At 45.4% G+C, this 14,971-nt stretch overlaps 1 protein-coding gene across 7 annotated transcripts in view; it reads right to left on the bottom strand.

Moving 5' to 3' along the window:
* Positions 1–14,971, bottom strand: part of ASAP1 (ArfGAP with SH3 domain, ankyrin repeat and PH domain 1) — a 312,023-nt gene that overhangs the window by 194,166 nt on the left and 102,886 nt on the right. Inside the window, exon 1 of one of the 7 annotated variants that reach the window (XM_074353078.1) lies at positions 1,747–6,411. The exons of the other annotated variants lie outside the window; for them this stretch is intronic. Coding sequence (XP_074209179.1) covers positions 1,747–1,767 — 21 coding nt within the window. The 5' untranslated portion in view covers positions 1,768–6,411. Of the gene's footprint in view, positions 1–1,746; positions 6,412–14,971 lie in introns of those variants that run through there. 7 annotated transcript variants of the gene reach the window in all.

Raw genomic sequence — 14,971 nt, forward strand, 5'->3', positions numbered from 1 at the left:
TGAGTGACCGTTCACCTCCTGTCCTGCGCCTCCGATGCTGCTGAGAAGACAAGACTTCCAACCCACAGTTCAGTATCACGAAGTCTCCCTGCCCACAGGGAGAAGCCAGGCCATCCAATACAAGCTGTACTGGTAATAAAGATGGTCTATTTGGCTTCCATTTGCCTTACTCCTTTGTCTTATTTCACAGTTTAGCCCAAAACTTATGTAGGAGAGAACCAGCTCACTGGGCCTCCTCCAGTCCCAGCAAATGCGTCATGCCTTCCTCATGGTTTGCAAGGCTGTTTCTCACACTCTTACTGAAAAATCACAATAAAAACAAATGTTCTAGCTGACAGCCATTTTCGCAGTTTAATTTTTTATCTCTAAACTGAGTATCAATTACAAGGAAGCCCGGAGCCAAAGAAGGAGAATTAATAAAGGAGCAGCATGAGCTACAAACACTTGGTTTGCCAAATCTTTTACCTTATTTCTTGGGGGGGGGGTGTGTGTGTGTGTGTGTGTGTGTAATAAATGGAGCCAGTCTCCCAACTCCGTAAGTGAGAAAACCGTCTCAGCAAGGCGAAACGACGTCCTAGATGTCACAGAGCTTTGGTCAAGATTGAAAAGCTTAAAAAACAATCTGACAAATGCCCAGCAAAATGGATAAAGCAGCGAAGCCGAGATAAAAGTACAGACTGTTGACTCTGAGTCCAGTGTTCTTTCCAGTACAGTGTCTCTCGAGTTATTTCCAGCCTTGGTTGAGAAGGAGACAGTGACAGGGCAACTGATCTTGCTGACTATCTTGGGGTGAAGGACAAAGATATGCCAGTCTCTTTCCCTACACTTTCAGGGACTATAAAAGATTGTTATTCTGTCTTTAGATGTTCTGGGAATGCCAACTCCACTGGAGCTCACCTGCCAAACGGTTCACCCTTCCAATAGCAGGAGTCAAGTTCAGATGGCTTAAGCAGGTCAACCTCTGCTGCTAGATCTCTGAGGCTCTGAGTAAGTACCAGGGCCTTTTTTGGGCCCCTCTGGGAAAGGGAGTGGCCTTTTCTTGCCAAGAATCAATAGGCATTAATTACTGGAGACACCTTCTGGGTCAATCCAATGTTGCCACTGCATAGCATGGCACATTAACCCAATGTGTGATCATGAGGAAGTCCCCTCCTCTCTCAGAGCTGCAAGGACTGGATTAGATGATCGTTAAAGCTGCTTCCTGAAATAATAATGTTTTACTATATTGTGAAAGCAAGGCCATTCACTTTAGCACAATGTAACATTTGGACATCAACATCTAACTCAAATTCTATGTGGAAACATGCCTTGGTCTTCCGCTTTTGGTCTAGACTGAACAGGTCTGTTTCTACCTTTATTTCAAAAACTATAAAGATATTAAATTGGTTGGTCTTAGACAGTCACACAGTTGAACACTGACTAAACTGTGTGTGTGTGTGTGTGTGTGTGTGTGTGTGTGTGTGTGCACACATGTGAGTGTGTCATCAGCCAGTAACTCAATCCGTAGGTTCCTGATTTCTGCTACACCCTATTGCCTTCCCAAAGCCCTATTTTGGGCATATGTGTCATGGAAATAAATAGTTAGCAGTTCTGGATCAATGTACCAGAAATAAACTCCAAGAAAGTTTATTTCACTCAAAGAAAGCAGCTATCACAGGGCTGGAATGTTAATGTGAATCAAAAGCAAGAATAAACCCTTCATCAGTTAAATAAAGCACCATGGGCAGTAAAGCTAACACCTCTCACCTCGGGGTGAGAACAGTGCATCAGAACAGCAAACCCTCGCCTGACGTTCAGTTATCAGATGATGCACTCTTCACTTGCTGGCATTTTGCTCCTCCTGGAAGCTGCTAAACAAAAAGATACATTAGATAAAAAACTGGCTGACAACACCTGAACCAACTGGTCAACCTTAATATCAGCGAGAAAAAGACAATGAGAATAAACACAGCAGGCATCACATGCCTCTTTCTTTGTTTCTTCTCTCTTTTTTTTAAATTGAAGTACTGTCAGTTACAATATGTCCATTTCTGATGTACAACATAATGTTTTAGCCATACATATACATACATATATTCATTTTCATATTCTTTTTCATTAAAGGTTACAAGATACTGAATATGGTTCCCTGAGGCATTACATGCCTCTTGATGCAAGTAAACAACATCACTATGCAGTTTTGGCACCACCCTCCCAAAAAAGGGGGGGGGAATCAAACTTGAATCTGATTAAACTTCCAGATCAGTGGAACATGTTAAACACCACAGGGATGCAATCAGCCAAATCCCAGCAAAGAATGTGATGAATTCTATAGGGCAAATGAACCGCTGTTTAACAAATAAATTATTAAGGGGGAAAAAAGGTGGAGGAGTAGGGAGCCCAGAGAGACCTATAGAAACAACTGTATGGCTTTTACTTGAATGCTGATTTAAACAAGCATTTGAGACCACTGAGGAAATGTAAACACTGAATGTTTAATGATATTGAGGAATTGCTAATTTTTCAAGTGAGTTAATAGTATTGCCATTATTTTTTTTTTAAAGAGCCCTTATCCTTACGAGATGCATTCTGAAATGCTAGCAATGAAATGCTCTGGCTGGGACTTGCAGAAGAACCCAGATAGGAAGCTGGTGGGGCAGCATCGAAACAAGCGTGGCCATGAGTTGATAACTGTTGAAGCTGGATGCTGAGTACCAGGGGGCTCATCACCCCCTCTGCCTCTTGTGCATTTGGACATTTTCCAGAATAAAAAGTTTAAGAAAAAAATGATAGACATAGGTGCAGACTGTGTGAGTTCTGCCAAAATCAGAATGGAAATGAAAACAAATCCACAGGCCATCGATAACAGCCTCCCCACCCTCCATCCTTTTTTTTTTTTTTTTTTTTTTTTTTAACATTCAGCTGTTTGCTGTTTCAAGGCTCCAACAGCCAATCCTAAACGGTCTGGTGAGCCCTACACAGAGACTGTTTCAAGCTGGAACAAGCTCCCTGGAACCTCTGCTTTGCTGATTTCAGTGGCCCGCAGAGCACGCTGCCTGGAGCATCAGTACCACCTGCGTACTTGTTAGAAATTTAAGTTTTCAGGCCCTACCCCAGACCTCCTGACTCAGAAACTGAGGGTGAGGCCCAGCAAGGTGTTCCAACAAGCCTTCTCGGGGACTCTGATGCATACCAAACTTTGAGTTAAAACTGGACAGATCTGGCACAAGAATAACTAAGTTAACAAACCAGAGAACAGAGGGGAGGAGGGCTGAGTACACTAACCACTTAGGTGCCCAGCGTATGACTGCTGAGTTAAAACTCTAAGGCCTACAGGTCATTTTAAGTAATTCTGGTGGGCCCCCAAATAAAACATAGCCTCCATACCCATTTATTGCCACCTTCAACAAAAATAAAATAATTTTAAAATAAAAAAATTTAAAGGGCCGCTCTCCTCACCTCTGCAGCCCGGAGTCTCAATGAGATCACATACAAATTTGACCCTTCTTCCAAATCTCTTGCCTTAGAAACTGCTGTTTTGCTTGGCAATAATGGATGAGAGAAGAAACCTGTTTTAAAGTAATGCTTTTATGCAAATTTACCGTAGATTATCTGCAGAGTTATAGACTAGCCTTGCGGTATTCTCAAATTACAGTTCTACTGCCCAACTATGGAGCTGCAATGTGGAAAATGGGAAACTTTGTTAGGTGGCAGATCACATAATCAACGTTCTCACAAGGTTTCAGTTAAAGAAAGAAAAACAAATTAACTTCACTGCCTAAAACCATCAGTCCCAGAATATTCCAAACTTATGAATTTTTGTCTTAAACGACATTCACTTTCTGGGTAAACTAACACACTCATGGCTGCACAGCATCAGCTCCGACCATCTGCAGAGAGAAAAGGGCAGAAACCCTCCACTGTGGACATGTCCCCAGCTTCAGTAAATGCCCGCACCCAGGTTCTCCTCTCTCCCCGCACTGGCACAGCCCTGCATGCCGCTGCCCCCACAGTGCACACACACTTCTCTGCAGCCCACCCCCAGGATGGCAGGCAGCCCACCAACCACTAACTCAGTGTGACAGGAAGTCAATTTGAAAATATAAGTACTGCATGTAAATGAGCATTATCGATGGAAGGCTAAATGAGTCACCCTCAATGGCACCCTTGAGTGGGTCAGAAAAGGCCATTTTTCAAAAAAGAGTCACAAGCGAGGATCCATCACTCTGGGTCAAAAAGGTGAGTCTGCTCCCCACATGCACCGTGCCATACAGCCACTCTTAATGGGCGGAGCATTCAGACCGTGATGGTCTTGACTTTACTTTTTAACCTTCACACCACTTCGCAGGAGGCTCTCAAAACACTGTGACAAGATGGGGAGGAGGAGGAAGGAGGAACATGTGCTGGGCGCCAGCTGTGTTTCCAGGCGTGGCGCTGACTTCCCTGCTTGGCCACCACACTGCTGGGTGGTGCGCGTCACTGTGCCATTTCCAGGATGAGAGACTTGAAGGTGGCGGAGGCAACAAATGGTCACAGAATGACACGTTTGAACCCTAAATGTACACGGGGGAGGTCGAGGCCCAGAAATAGGAGGTGGTGCAACCAGGATGCCAGAGCTGGTACTCATGTGGGGAATCACACACACCCAGGCCTGTCCAGTCCCCACACCTGGGCCAGCTTCCTGCACAACAGCCAGCTGCTGGCCCAGTGGCACCTGTGAAGCTGGCACCTACATAAACCTGCTGAGTTCAACTGGATGGAATTACTACACGGTCACAGTGCTCTACCCGATGGACGTGGAAGGAGGTGACCCACAGGTGACACCGATGTGAACAACTGAAGGCTAGCTTAGATGCGGTCGGGAGATGCACACAACTGTTTCAGCCACAGCAGACTGACTAACTAGATTTTGTTCAGGCCAAGAATTAACATCCATCTGTTTACTCTGAACCTCTACGCTTGAAAAGGAAGACAGACAACCTGGGTTCCAACCCCAAGTCTTCCACAAGCGTTGTAACTGGGTAGAACCTAGGTTTCTCATGGTAAACAACTGAAAAGTAATGTCTGCTTCATCACAGTTTTATTATGAGGCTCAGAGAAGAAAATGTGTGAAAATTCTCTGTAAACCATTAAGTAGTGCATAAATGGAAAGAATGACGATTACGTACCAGCGGGGCAGGTAGAGAGTTTCACAAGCAAAGTGTTAGGCAGCCCCTAATGATTCTAGTGGCAGAGAGAGGTCATCTTGGGATTTAAAAAAACAAGAAACAAAACCAAAAAATGTGCGAGCTCCACAATTGGCTACTCCGTTTACATTTAAACAAGAGAAATCATGTGAAATAATTATTAGGCTCTGTCCAGGATCAGAGTAGATCTGGGAACAGAAAGGTGAAACTAGGTCCCATGAGAAATGGGGTCCAAGGCAGGGACAAGTCTCAAAACAAGGACTATCCACAAATCATGTTTATAATGAAGACAGAGTTGCAAACATGTGGAAGGAAAAATCCTACGAGGTGAGCAGAGCATAGGGAAGAGGCTCTTCTGCTCCCTACGGAGATGAAGCCATTCTAAGCCAAGTCAAGCCAAGAGACAGCCTGCTCTGTGCTCCCAGGCCCGTGTTCCCGTGAGGAATCCACAACAGAACACCTCCATTAGCAGGGCCCCCACCTCCCAAGTTCAGTGGGACAGACACGCCTCCTGTCAACAGCTGGCCTACCCAGCTGGAACTTCTAACACATTACAATGCATAGCACTGAGGACACTCGAAAATGGAAAAAAATGCATCGCTGAGACCCAAATTAATTCACTCACAATTCTGTCTACTCATCGTTCTCATTCACCCTTAACTCCCAGACACCAGCTTCCTTTTTCTTTGCGATACAGATACCGCCCTAGAGACATAAACCCTACTCGCCTATTCCCTCCTTTTCATTCTTAACTGGTTCACTGCCTAACCTCCCCACTGGCTTCAGTCAGTCGCTTCCATGTGCCTGTGGGGTCTCTTCTTCGCTGAGGATCCCTCCTCCACCTTTGCCATGGCTGCCAGGAGGCATTTCTGCCTTTTTACTCCCTTTCCTCAAGACCTATTCTCAAGGAGTGCTAATCCTGTCCACAAGCCCACCTGCGGCCACTATTACACCATCATCATCCCCAAATCTCCTCTTTTGAGGTTCATGCCAACCACCTTTCTCTCCTGAGCTCCAGGACAGTAACATTTCAAAACCTTTGACATCTAACCCACCCTAACATCCCTCTCAGCAACATCAGTACGCACCTGATGACATTCAACCCTGACCTCCTCCCCTCTGTGCCACACGGAGCTTTACCTCCTCTCTACCCCAAGGACCCCTGGTGCAGCTGTGGGACAGACACTGCCGACTGCTGCCCCAACACCTTTCTCCTCTTCTTAGTATCAGAAGCCCAGTTTTTAGTGGGCATTTTGCCACTGGGAATAAAAGACCCCATCTCCCAGCCTTTCTTACAGCTAGATGGGGCCAATAAGTTGCAGAGTTATATGGGTTCTGGAAGGGAAATGATTCATTGGGGGAGGGGTCCAATTTTGCTTTTCTTTCTGGCATCTACATCTCAGAAATGATAGCTGGAGCTCTAGCAGAGTCAGGAGGCGAACTTGAGGTTGGAAATCATATGCTGAGGAAGGTAGGGTAGAAAAAGAGAAGCCCGAATCCTTGACTGCACCCCAGACCAGGCATTCCAGGCCTATGTCCGACTCCTCTTAGGTGAGAGAGAAATAATCAGTTTTAAGCCTCTGTTTATTTGTTTTTGCTTTTTTCCTATAACACACAGCTCAATACCCCATTACCGGCCAGTGATCAAATAATGGCAAACAATGAAATGGACAGGTGCAGGGTCTCCAACACAGCAATTGATGAAGAAGGGTCCAAAGAGACTGGAGGCCAGTGTTCCCTGAGCTTATGATCAGGATAGGATACCCTGCTGAGTGTTCCAGGCCCTACCATCATGTGGTGCATTGCACAGTCTCCAACCTTACTCCTTTCTGCTTTGAGTTTCACATCTCTTTCTCTTTTAAATTCCTAAAGTTGTCTCTAAAATAACTTCTTAGGAAAATGCCACAAACATGTTAAAAAGAAAGAAATCAATCTCAAAAAATTTGCAGAAACTGTGATTTTTCTTCTCATATAAAATTCAAAAGAATAATACTCAGGCAAGCGAGGATTTGTTTCATTCTTCACTCACCCACCCCCACATCATTACATGCCTGCACCACACAGCCAAAATGGTCATGACGTCCCCCTTCTCAGCCAAAATCTGGTTAGAGAGGGAACGGCCCTTGTAGGGGAAACAACATCTCCAGGAGAAACCCAAATGCCATGAGACACCCTCAGGGTTTCAGCTGCTGTAGGAAGAGGGCTGAACTCTGATTCGCTGAGCTGCCCCTGAATTTCTAGGATTCCACCGTGGAGTAATTCAGAGGAAGGAGTGAAGGGCTTGGACTGACTCTTGTGAACCAGGATGGGCCCAAATCCTACATGAAGGCTTTTTATAGCCTCCTCCCCCGGATGGAAAAGTCAAGTCCATCATTCATGCATCCACCAGAACCCGTACAGGTGCTATCGTGACACCTCCACAGTTCACTGCACTTTACCTGGAAACCAGTCCACTTCACTGTGAGCACTGGAGGCCTGGGGCTCTGCTGCCACCCTGTTTGTGTTACTGGTGCTGAGAGTGTCTGGAACGTGGCAGAAGTTCAACAAATGGTCACTAGATAGACGGATTAAGGTACAAATAGAGCAGTGAACCAGGTAGGGAGTCATACAGCCACCCCTGGAACCTTGCCCCACCATCCTACACCCCCCTCATCTACCACGGCCAGCAGCGGCGCAGAGATGAACGCGGGATGGGAGGCCCTCTCCTTGAAGGACCAGTGGGCTGCCTTCTGACACAGCAGCGGGACAGACCCTCTCACACGGCGAAGGGGTGGAGGGGGAGCAGAGGAAGCACTGGTGGAGGAACGGTTGCTACGCTACTAGTTACTTTTACAGAAGCAGCTAAAATGAGGAACAGGAAACTGTTTGCAAATGGGTGTGCAGGAAGCACCCACTGTTAGAGTTTCCATGACAAGACGAAAAGGGAAAGGAGTCTGATGGAATCCATGGAACAGATGGTGTTTTTCCGACGAGGAGCACTGGTTGTGACATGGGGTTAGGGGAGACACAAGGAGGGGAAGGGCTGTTTGCTGGCCAGGATCACATGCCAGGCCCCAGGGCAGGCACCCCAGGCACCTCCCTTCTCATCCTCACAGCTACACAGGGAGCTCATGGGCCAAACTCCTCAGCTAAGAGCCAGCGACACACAGTGAAGGAAATCGTTCAGCCTTTACTCTGCACTTTCAACACATCATCCGAGATAATCTTCCCAACAGCCCAGTGAGGGGGTTGTCATTTCCCTTACAGATACGGCAAGTGAAAGTCAGGTTCCTTTCTCAAGGTCTTAAAACTGGCATGTGATCACAAAAAAACCTATGTATATTTTTTTGGGGGGTGGGTAATAACTATTAAAGGTGACGATGTCAACCAGCCTTACTGTGGTGACCATTTTGCAAGGTACACAAGTCTTGAATCATTATGTTTACACCTAGAACTAATATAATGTTAGATGTCAAATATACTCCAACTTAAAAAAACCTTGTATGTGATAGACTGAGGTTCAGCCCATGTTTATCTAACTTCAAATTAAGAACTTGAAAAAACCTTTTTTCTCCGTCTTGGAAATAAGACACTGAGTCAAACCAACTGGAGGTAGACAGGTTAATGGAAAAAGAGATGAGCAGGTCAGAGCAGTGGGGCCCCTGGGGTTCACTGGTCTCTCCAGGGCAACACAGCCCGGCTTCAGGGGAGCTGGGAACGGAAGAAATGAAGCCACTCTGAAATATAAAAGGAGAATAAAAAGCTGAGACTTCAGCTATATTTGAATGGAAATTGTAAGAAAATGAACACAATTAAGAGGACTTAAGAGGAGTCACTCCTACAGTCAGCATGACTGTCAGTCTTCCGAAGTGTTCTTACAATTTCACTTCCTCTGTAGCAACTACTGTGGTTACTTGGAGGAGAAGCTGCAGAGAAGCTGAGCACCTTGGTGAAGAGCGCTAACATGACGCCAAGGACGCCCATGCAGCAGAAATACAGTGGCACCCTCATCTAAGTCACTGTCGTGTGGGAGCACGTAGCCAGAAGCAGCTCCCGGGTGCCGCTAATTTTAAGAGAGCCATTTCTATCAGGAAAGAAAGAAAGAAAAGAAAGGAAAGAAAGGAAAGAAAGGAAAGAAAGGAAGAAAGGAAGAAAGGAAGAAAGGAAGAAAGGAAGAAAGGAAGAAAGGAAGAAAGGAAGAAAGGAAGAAAGAAAGAAAGAAAGAAAGAAAGAAAGAAAGAAAGAAAGAAAGAAAGAAAGAAAGAAAAAAAGAAAGAAAGAAAGAAAGAAAGAAAGAAAAAAAGAAAAAAAGAAAGAAAAAAGAAAGGAAAGTATGCTGAGAAAAATCCCTGGCACTTCCCAGACAGATTATGCTATCAGTGACTGAGACTAAAAAGTAAGCGGGGAGGAAGAAGCCAGTTCTGAGGGTGATGACGACCTGCCACCCCCACTGTGTGACCAGCGATGTGGGAACAGAGGCAGGCCAGAACAGAGCAGATATCTGCACCCCCTAAGAATGGGGGAGGGGGTCAGAGCCTACCTTACCCGAGGAGATGGGACTCACACGTACCCCACTGGTGGGAGCATCAGTTGATGTAAAATTTCTGGGAAACATTTGGCCATGTGTCCAAAAAGCCCTAAACTCAGCAAACTGAGATCCCTTCCGGGATGAGTCATCAGAAAGATAAGCAGAGCAGTGCGTGCAGTAAGAGTGGGAAAACCAACATTCGTAACAGGAATATGAATAATGAAGCAGATAAGCCCCACTGCATGGTACATAATGCAGCCACTAAGATGGAAGGAAAAAATTTTTAATGACATGAGGGGAAAATACCTTTTAAGTGAAAAGAGCAGAATATAAGGCTGTTTATGTAACACAGCACAACTACTTCAGACACTGATTATCTACATATGCTACATTGACCTCAGCTAGTACCATATAATGCACAGAAAGATAAATGCTAACACAGTCCTGTCCGGTTAATACTATCAGAATTCTCAAAATTGTGGTATGCAATTTTCTTTATATTTTTTCTGTATTTTCCAAATTTTCATAATAAGGAGGCATCACTTTTATGATCAGAAAAGGCAACATATTTTAATGCAGAAAGCAAACTTATCATGCCTATCAAACAGTCCAGTTTTACTGCCAAAATGGAGTGACAATGAGCACACATCACATGCTTCTAGGATTTGTTTTCGTAAGAAATAGAGAAATGAGACTTGACACCTAGATTTAGACACTGAGAAGACCAGGGCTGTGTGAGGTGGGAAGAGTTAAGAAAAAGAAGAAAAAAACAGCCAACCTAGTTCTAGCTTTCCACGCTACCAGGGACAGGTATCTTTCCTTTCAGTGTCAGATAATAAAACAGTGGAGAAAATTCACAGCTTCTCATAGTTTCTAGCAGGCCACTCTGAAGGCGGAATTTATCTCTGGAAATGAGTAAAACTATCTGCCCAGACACTGATCAGGTCAGCAGACATCAATACCAGTGGCCAGGTTCACTTCACCAGAGAGAGCATTATGCCCCACCTTCAGTTAAAGGCATAAGAACGACAGAGTAGGTGAAAAATGAACAGGTTAAAGAGAGAAAACTAGAAGTCTGAGAAGACTCTTTTGTCCCATCCCATACAAACATAAAAGAAGGAGGCTGGCCTAGAAGACTCGAGGACCCTTTCTATTTTGAAATCCTGTGATTCCAAGACTTTAAGTTTCATGCCTGGCATATGAAGCCATCTTGTCCAAAAGAGGAACCAATTAAATCTTCCAAGAGGCAGTCAATTTCCTGCAAAAATGCACGATCATACAGTGGAAGTAAAAAGTAAAGACCCAGGAGCCTCAGAGACAGATGACTGCAAGGAGGCAGACCCGGTGCTTCTAACCCACTCTGCAGCGTCATTCAGCTGTGGTACCATGCGGCCTCTGGGAGTATGATCCGCCTTCAAGCCCAGCTCCATCTGACCATCTGGGCTTACACCTGGTCCAGCACCACAGCTTCTGAAGGGCAAAGAGTAGGCAATGTGGCAGGATCAGAAAGACAATCAATGAAGTGGAAGTTCAAGTCCCACCTCAGCCAATAGGGATGGAAACCGGTTTCTGTATCTACAAGAGGAAGAGAGATGAACCCAGTGGATCAGGGCCTTCTCCAACTCTCCACCAAGTACCCCTCAGCTGTCAGAGGGCACATCCTAAAGCACTGACCCCAAGTGCACAATCCTAATGAAGTCTCTGTCACCAAGACTCATGTATACTCTACGCTCTCCTCTGTATTTCTACCTGCTTCTAATTTAAATACGATGGTTTAAATATAAAACAATTATTGGTCATTTAAATTGCCTGAGTTCACCGATGCTCCCAGAAGCTACATCATTCGTGTCCTGCAACATCAGCTGCCTCATCCCATCACTTAAACCCTCAGAGAAGTCATTCTCCAGTATGAAATGCAAGGTTCTTAATAATCACAAAACCTTCTTCCTCTTATAATTTTCTATGATAAGATGCAACAGTATATGTGCCAGGGCCTGGTTCATGACAGATGGTCCAAAGATAGAAGCTACATCTGAATCTAACTGATTTGGTCTCTTCATCAAACTAAACTTGCTTTGAAAGCACGCAGCGGAGTCCTGAGCTGCGAGAGCAGATCGTAAAGTGCACTGAAGATGTTGCTGCGGACACAGCTCTTCATCTCTAGAGCTTCTTGTTGAGGAAAACGAGGTGTGGAGAAGACAAGAGGAGTAGCAAGGAAAACACAGAGAAAACAACAACACAGAATTCAACAAAACAACTTATAAAGGAAGACTGACCAGGCAGGCATGCGTGGTGACAAAGTGCATGAGGACCCGAGGGACAAAAATTCACACTCAAGTTTAGCACCAAGACATCTCTCTGCAGATGAATTGTATGCCATCTGTGGGGAAAAAATGAAAATGCTGTCACTAACCATGATTCCTTCTTTGTCTTATATGCCAAAAATTATGGAGTTACTACAATCTGCCGGAGTCAGGAGTCTGCTGCCTCCTACAAAAGTATTATATTGAATCTCACCCAAGCTGGCTCGTTTTACCTTGTTTTCTAATCTGGAGGCTGCAGATGGGGCACCTATCTTAAGTAACTAACTAAATATACAACTTAGGGCAAGGGATTGGATCGGGGAGAGTAAATATTGACCCTCCTAAAAACAATTCCTTTTATACTCGATGAGGACTCAGCTCAAAATAAATAACACTATCTGGATTCAGTTCAATAAATATTTATTGAGTGCTTATTACGGCAAATCCCTAAGCTAGGGGCTGTGAAGAATGTATAGAACACACAGTCCTTGCAAGGTGAGTTTACACTCTGGGAGGGGAGGCAGGAGGCACATATAAATAACTAATGAAGGGCGGGATGTGAAAAGGCGAGGAGAGAGATCGAAAGGGCTGTGTTGCAGAGAAGTGGGGGAAAGACCATTTCCAGGCCAGGGAGATGGGGAAGTTTCAAGGAGGACACAGCACACGTGTGGGGGCTCTCTCAAGACACATCACAGGGTCAGTTCCACCCAGACTCTGTGATACAGTAGGCGTCTGTGGGATCCAGCTGGGTGAGAAAGACTCAGAACAGAATGCACATCAACGCGTGTGCTGCAAGGAAGACAGCGCCCCCAGTCGTCAAAGACGACTCTTGCACAGAGATGCAAGAGAGCCAGTGTCTCCTGAAACACCAAGAGCCAACTACTCTCCTCGAAGGCAGGCTGATACCGAGAACATTCTTCTGGCTCTTCACCATGTGCTTGGAGGGCAGGCCTCCCAAGGCTGGAGCAAACAGAAGCATGAATGTTGCACTATGGACATTCACTCACGGATGTGGAAACTCTTGGTGCTTTTAAACACTGGTCTAGAGAAGTAAGAGGAACGTATTTTTCTTGCTCCACTTTCCAGAAAACAACAAATAAGCCTTTAAAAGCTACAGCCAATACTAAGAAACACAGAGTAAGGCGATATTCAATTGTCCTGGCTCTTTTGGACAAGTACGCCTTCTCGAGGCAGATGCCTACTTGCTAGTCTTCATATGGCTAGATAAGAAAGTGAATGCATTCCAATGCCATCTGCAGCAGAGCTGAGATTCCCGCCTCATTTAAAAAGCCACTTTCAACTCCTTCGACTTCCCTCTACTGTCTATGACCCCTTACTCCCCATCTCCAGCCAGAATGCTTCCCTGCCTCCTCGATGTGCCCACAGTCCTTTGCAGACACTGCTGGTGAACTGCTAGTCGCTGTATTAGAATCAGACAGATGTAGGCATGTAAAGCACCCAGCACGATGCTGAGCACTCATCAAAAGTGTGATAAATGGTAGGTAGCTCTCCTCTGTCCTGAGGCCCTTGAGGGCATGCTCTCACCTTTATATCCTACAGTCTAACAGAGTCCCAGGCACGAAAGCTACTTATCTGGATAAATGAAGACCCAGAAACGTGGAGGAGCAGATACAGGACAGCCTCTCCCTTCCTGCCCAGGGCTCCCAGAGCAGCTCATGATTCCTTACAACGCCACGCCCCTATTCCTCCAGCAGCTCAACATGTTAAGTCACCCACCTCCTGCCCTGCCAGCTCTGTTAGATGCCAACTAACAAAACCCTCAGGGTCAAACATCAAACCAGCAGGATCCAACTTTCCGTAAAGGGCTGGGAGCTCTTAATCGGGAAGATCTGGCTGGTCTTGGCAGGGCCCTCCTGATCCTACCAGGATTATTACTCAGTCCAACTTCTCCAGCTGTCTGTTCACTTCTCTGCTTCCAGAAATATCAGGCTGGATTCTCTTTTTCCAGAATGGAGTGAGAAGGTAAGCATCAGAGATCAGCAAACAGTGGGTCTGGGAGAGTGGCAGAGAGCACTGAGGGCTGTCTTAGAAACACACAGGGGTTAAAGGATGAATCCCACACCCAGCTGGAGAGCTGTTCCTATTTGCAGAGAAGCAATTTTTTTTTAAAGCTACAGTTAAAAGGCTTTACAGATCATCTAAGTCTGATCCTTCTGTTCTGCAGAAGAGGAAACAGAGGCACAGTGAGATGAACCGACCTGGGGAAACGCCTGGATGGAGCACCGACATCAGACAACCAGGAGCGGACTGCACGTGCACTGGATGACTCAGATGTGTTCAAGGAGAGTTAATTAGATCCTATTTAACTCTGCATCAATTCAAGAAGCATAACTCAAAAGATCAGTTCAATTACAGGCCTTTGATTTTATGGATACCTGAACAGGGCTATGAAATTTCACTGAAACTTAACAACTTCATCGGTTTTATCCAGATGCTTAAGATTCTTATAACAAACATTCACACAGGCCACATCTTAACCAGGTTTTAAAGCACCTTTTTGAAAAATAAAAAGCCCTTGGCTAGTGGCAAGTTGCTTCTTTAGCTGGTGTTAGCAGAACACAGGCATCTGATGCAAGAAGCAGAAGTGTCCAGACAGTTGGCTCTGTAACCCTGAGCTCTGCAAAAGCCAAGCAAAGATAACGGAAACCTGTACAAGTTAACAGCTGAGACCACAAACCCCCAGAAGCCAGAGCCCCAGCGGCTGTCACTGGCAGCCCCTGCTCTCAGCCCTTCTTCCAAGATGAGGGTGTCTTCCTAATGTGGACAGTCTCAGTACCTTAGGGACCAGAATTCCGCTGACACGCTAGGAGTGGGGAGGAAGGGTAGGAAATAAACATCAGTAGCAATTAACATGCGGGCTTTTGACCCTTTCTTCTCCGAAAACTCAGAGGGGTACACAGCTAGCTCGCTCACAGGACCACATCTGGTGGTTTCTTTTTAACTGAGAGGAACAATTGACATTATCTGAGAACTCT

This window comes from Camelus bactrianus, chromosome 25, assembly GCF_048773025.1.
Source record: "Camelus bactrianus isolate YW-2024 breed Bactrian camel chromosome 25, ASM4877302v1, whole genome shotgun sequence".
Classification (NCBI taxonomy): Eukaryota; Metazoa; Chordata; class Mammalia; order Artiodactyla; family Camelidae; genus Camelus; species Camelus bactrianus.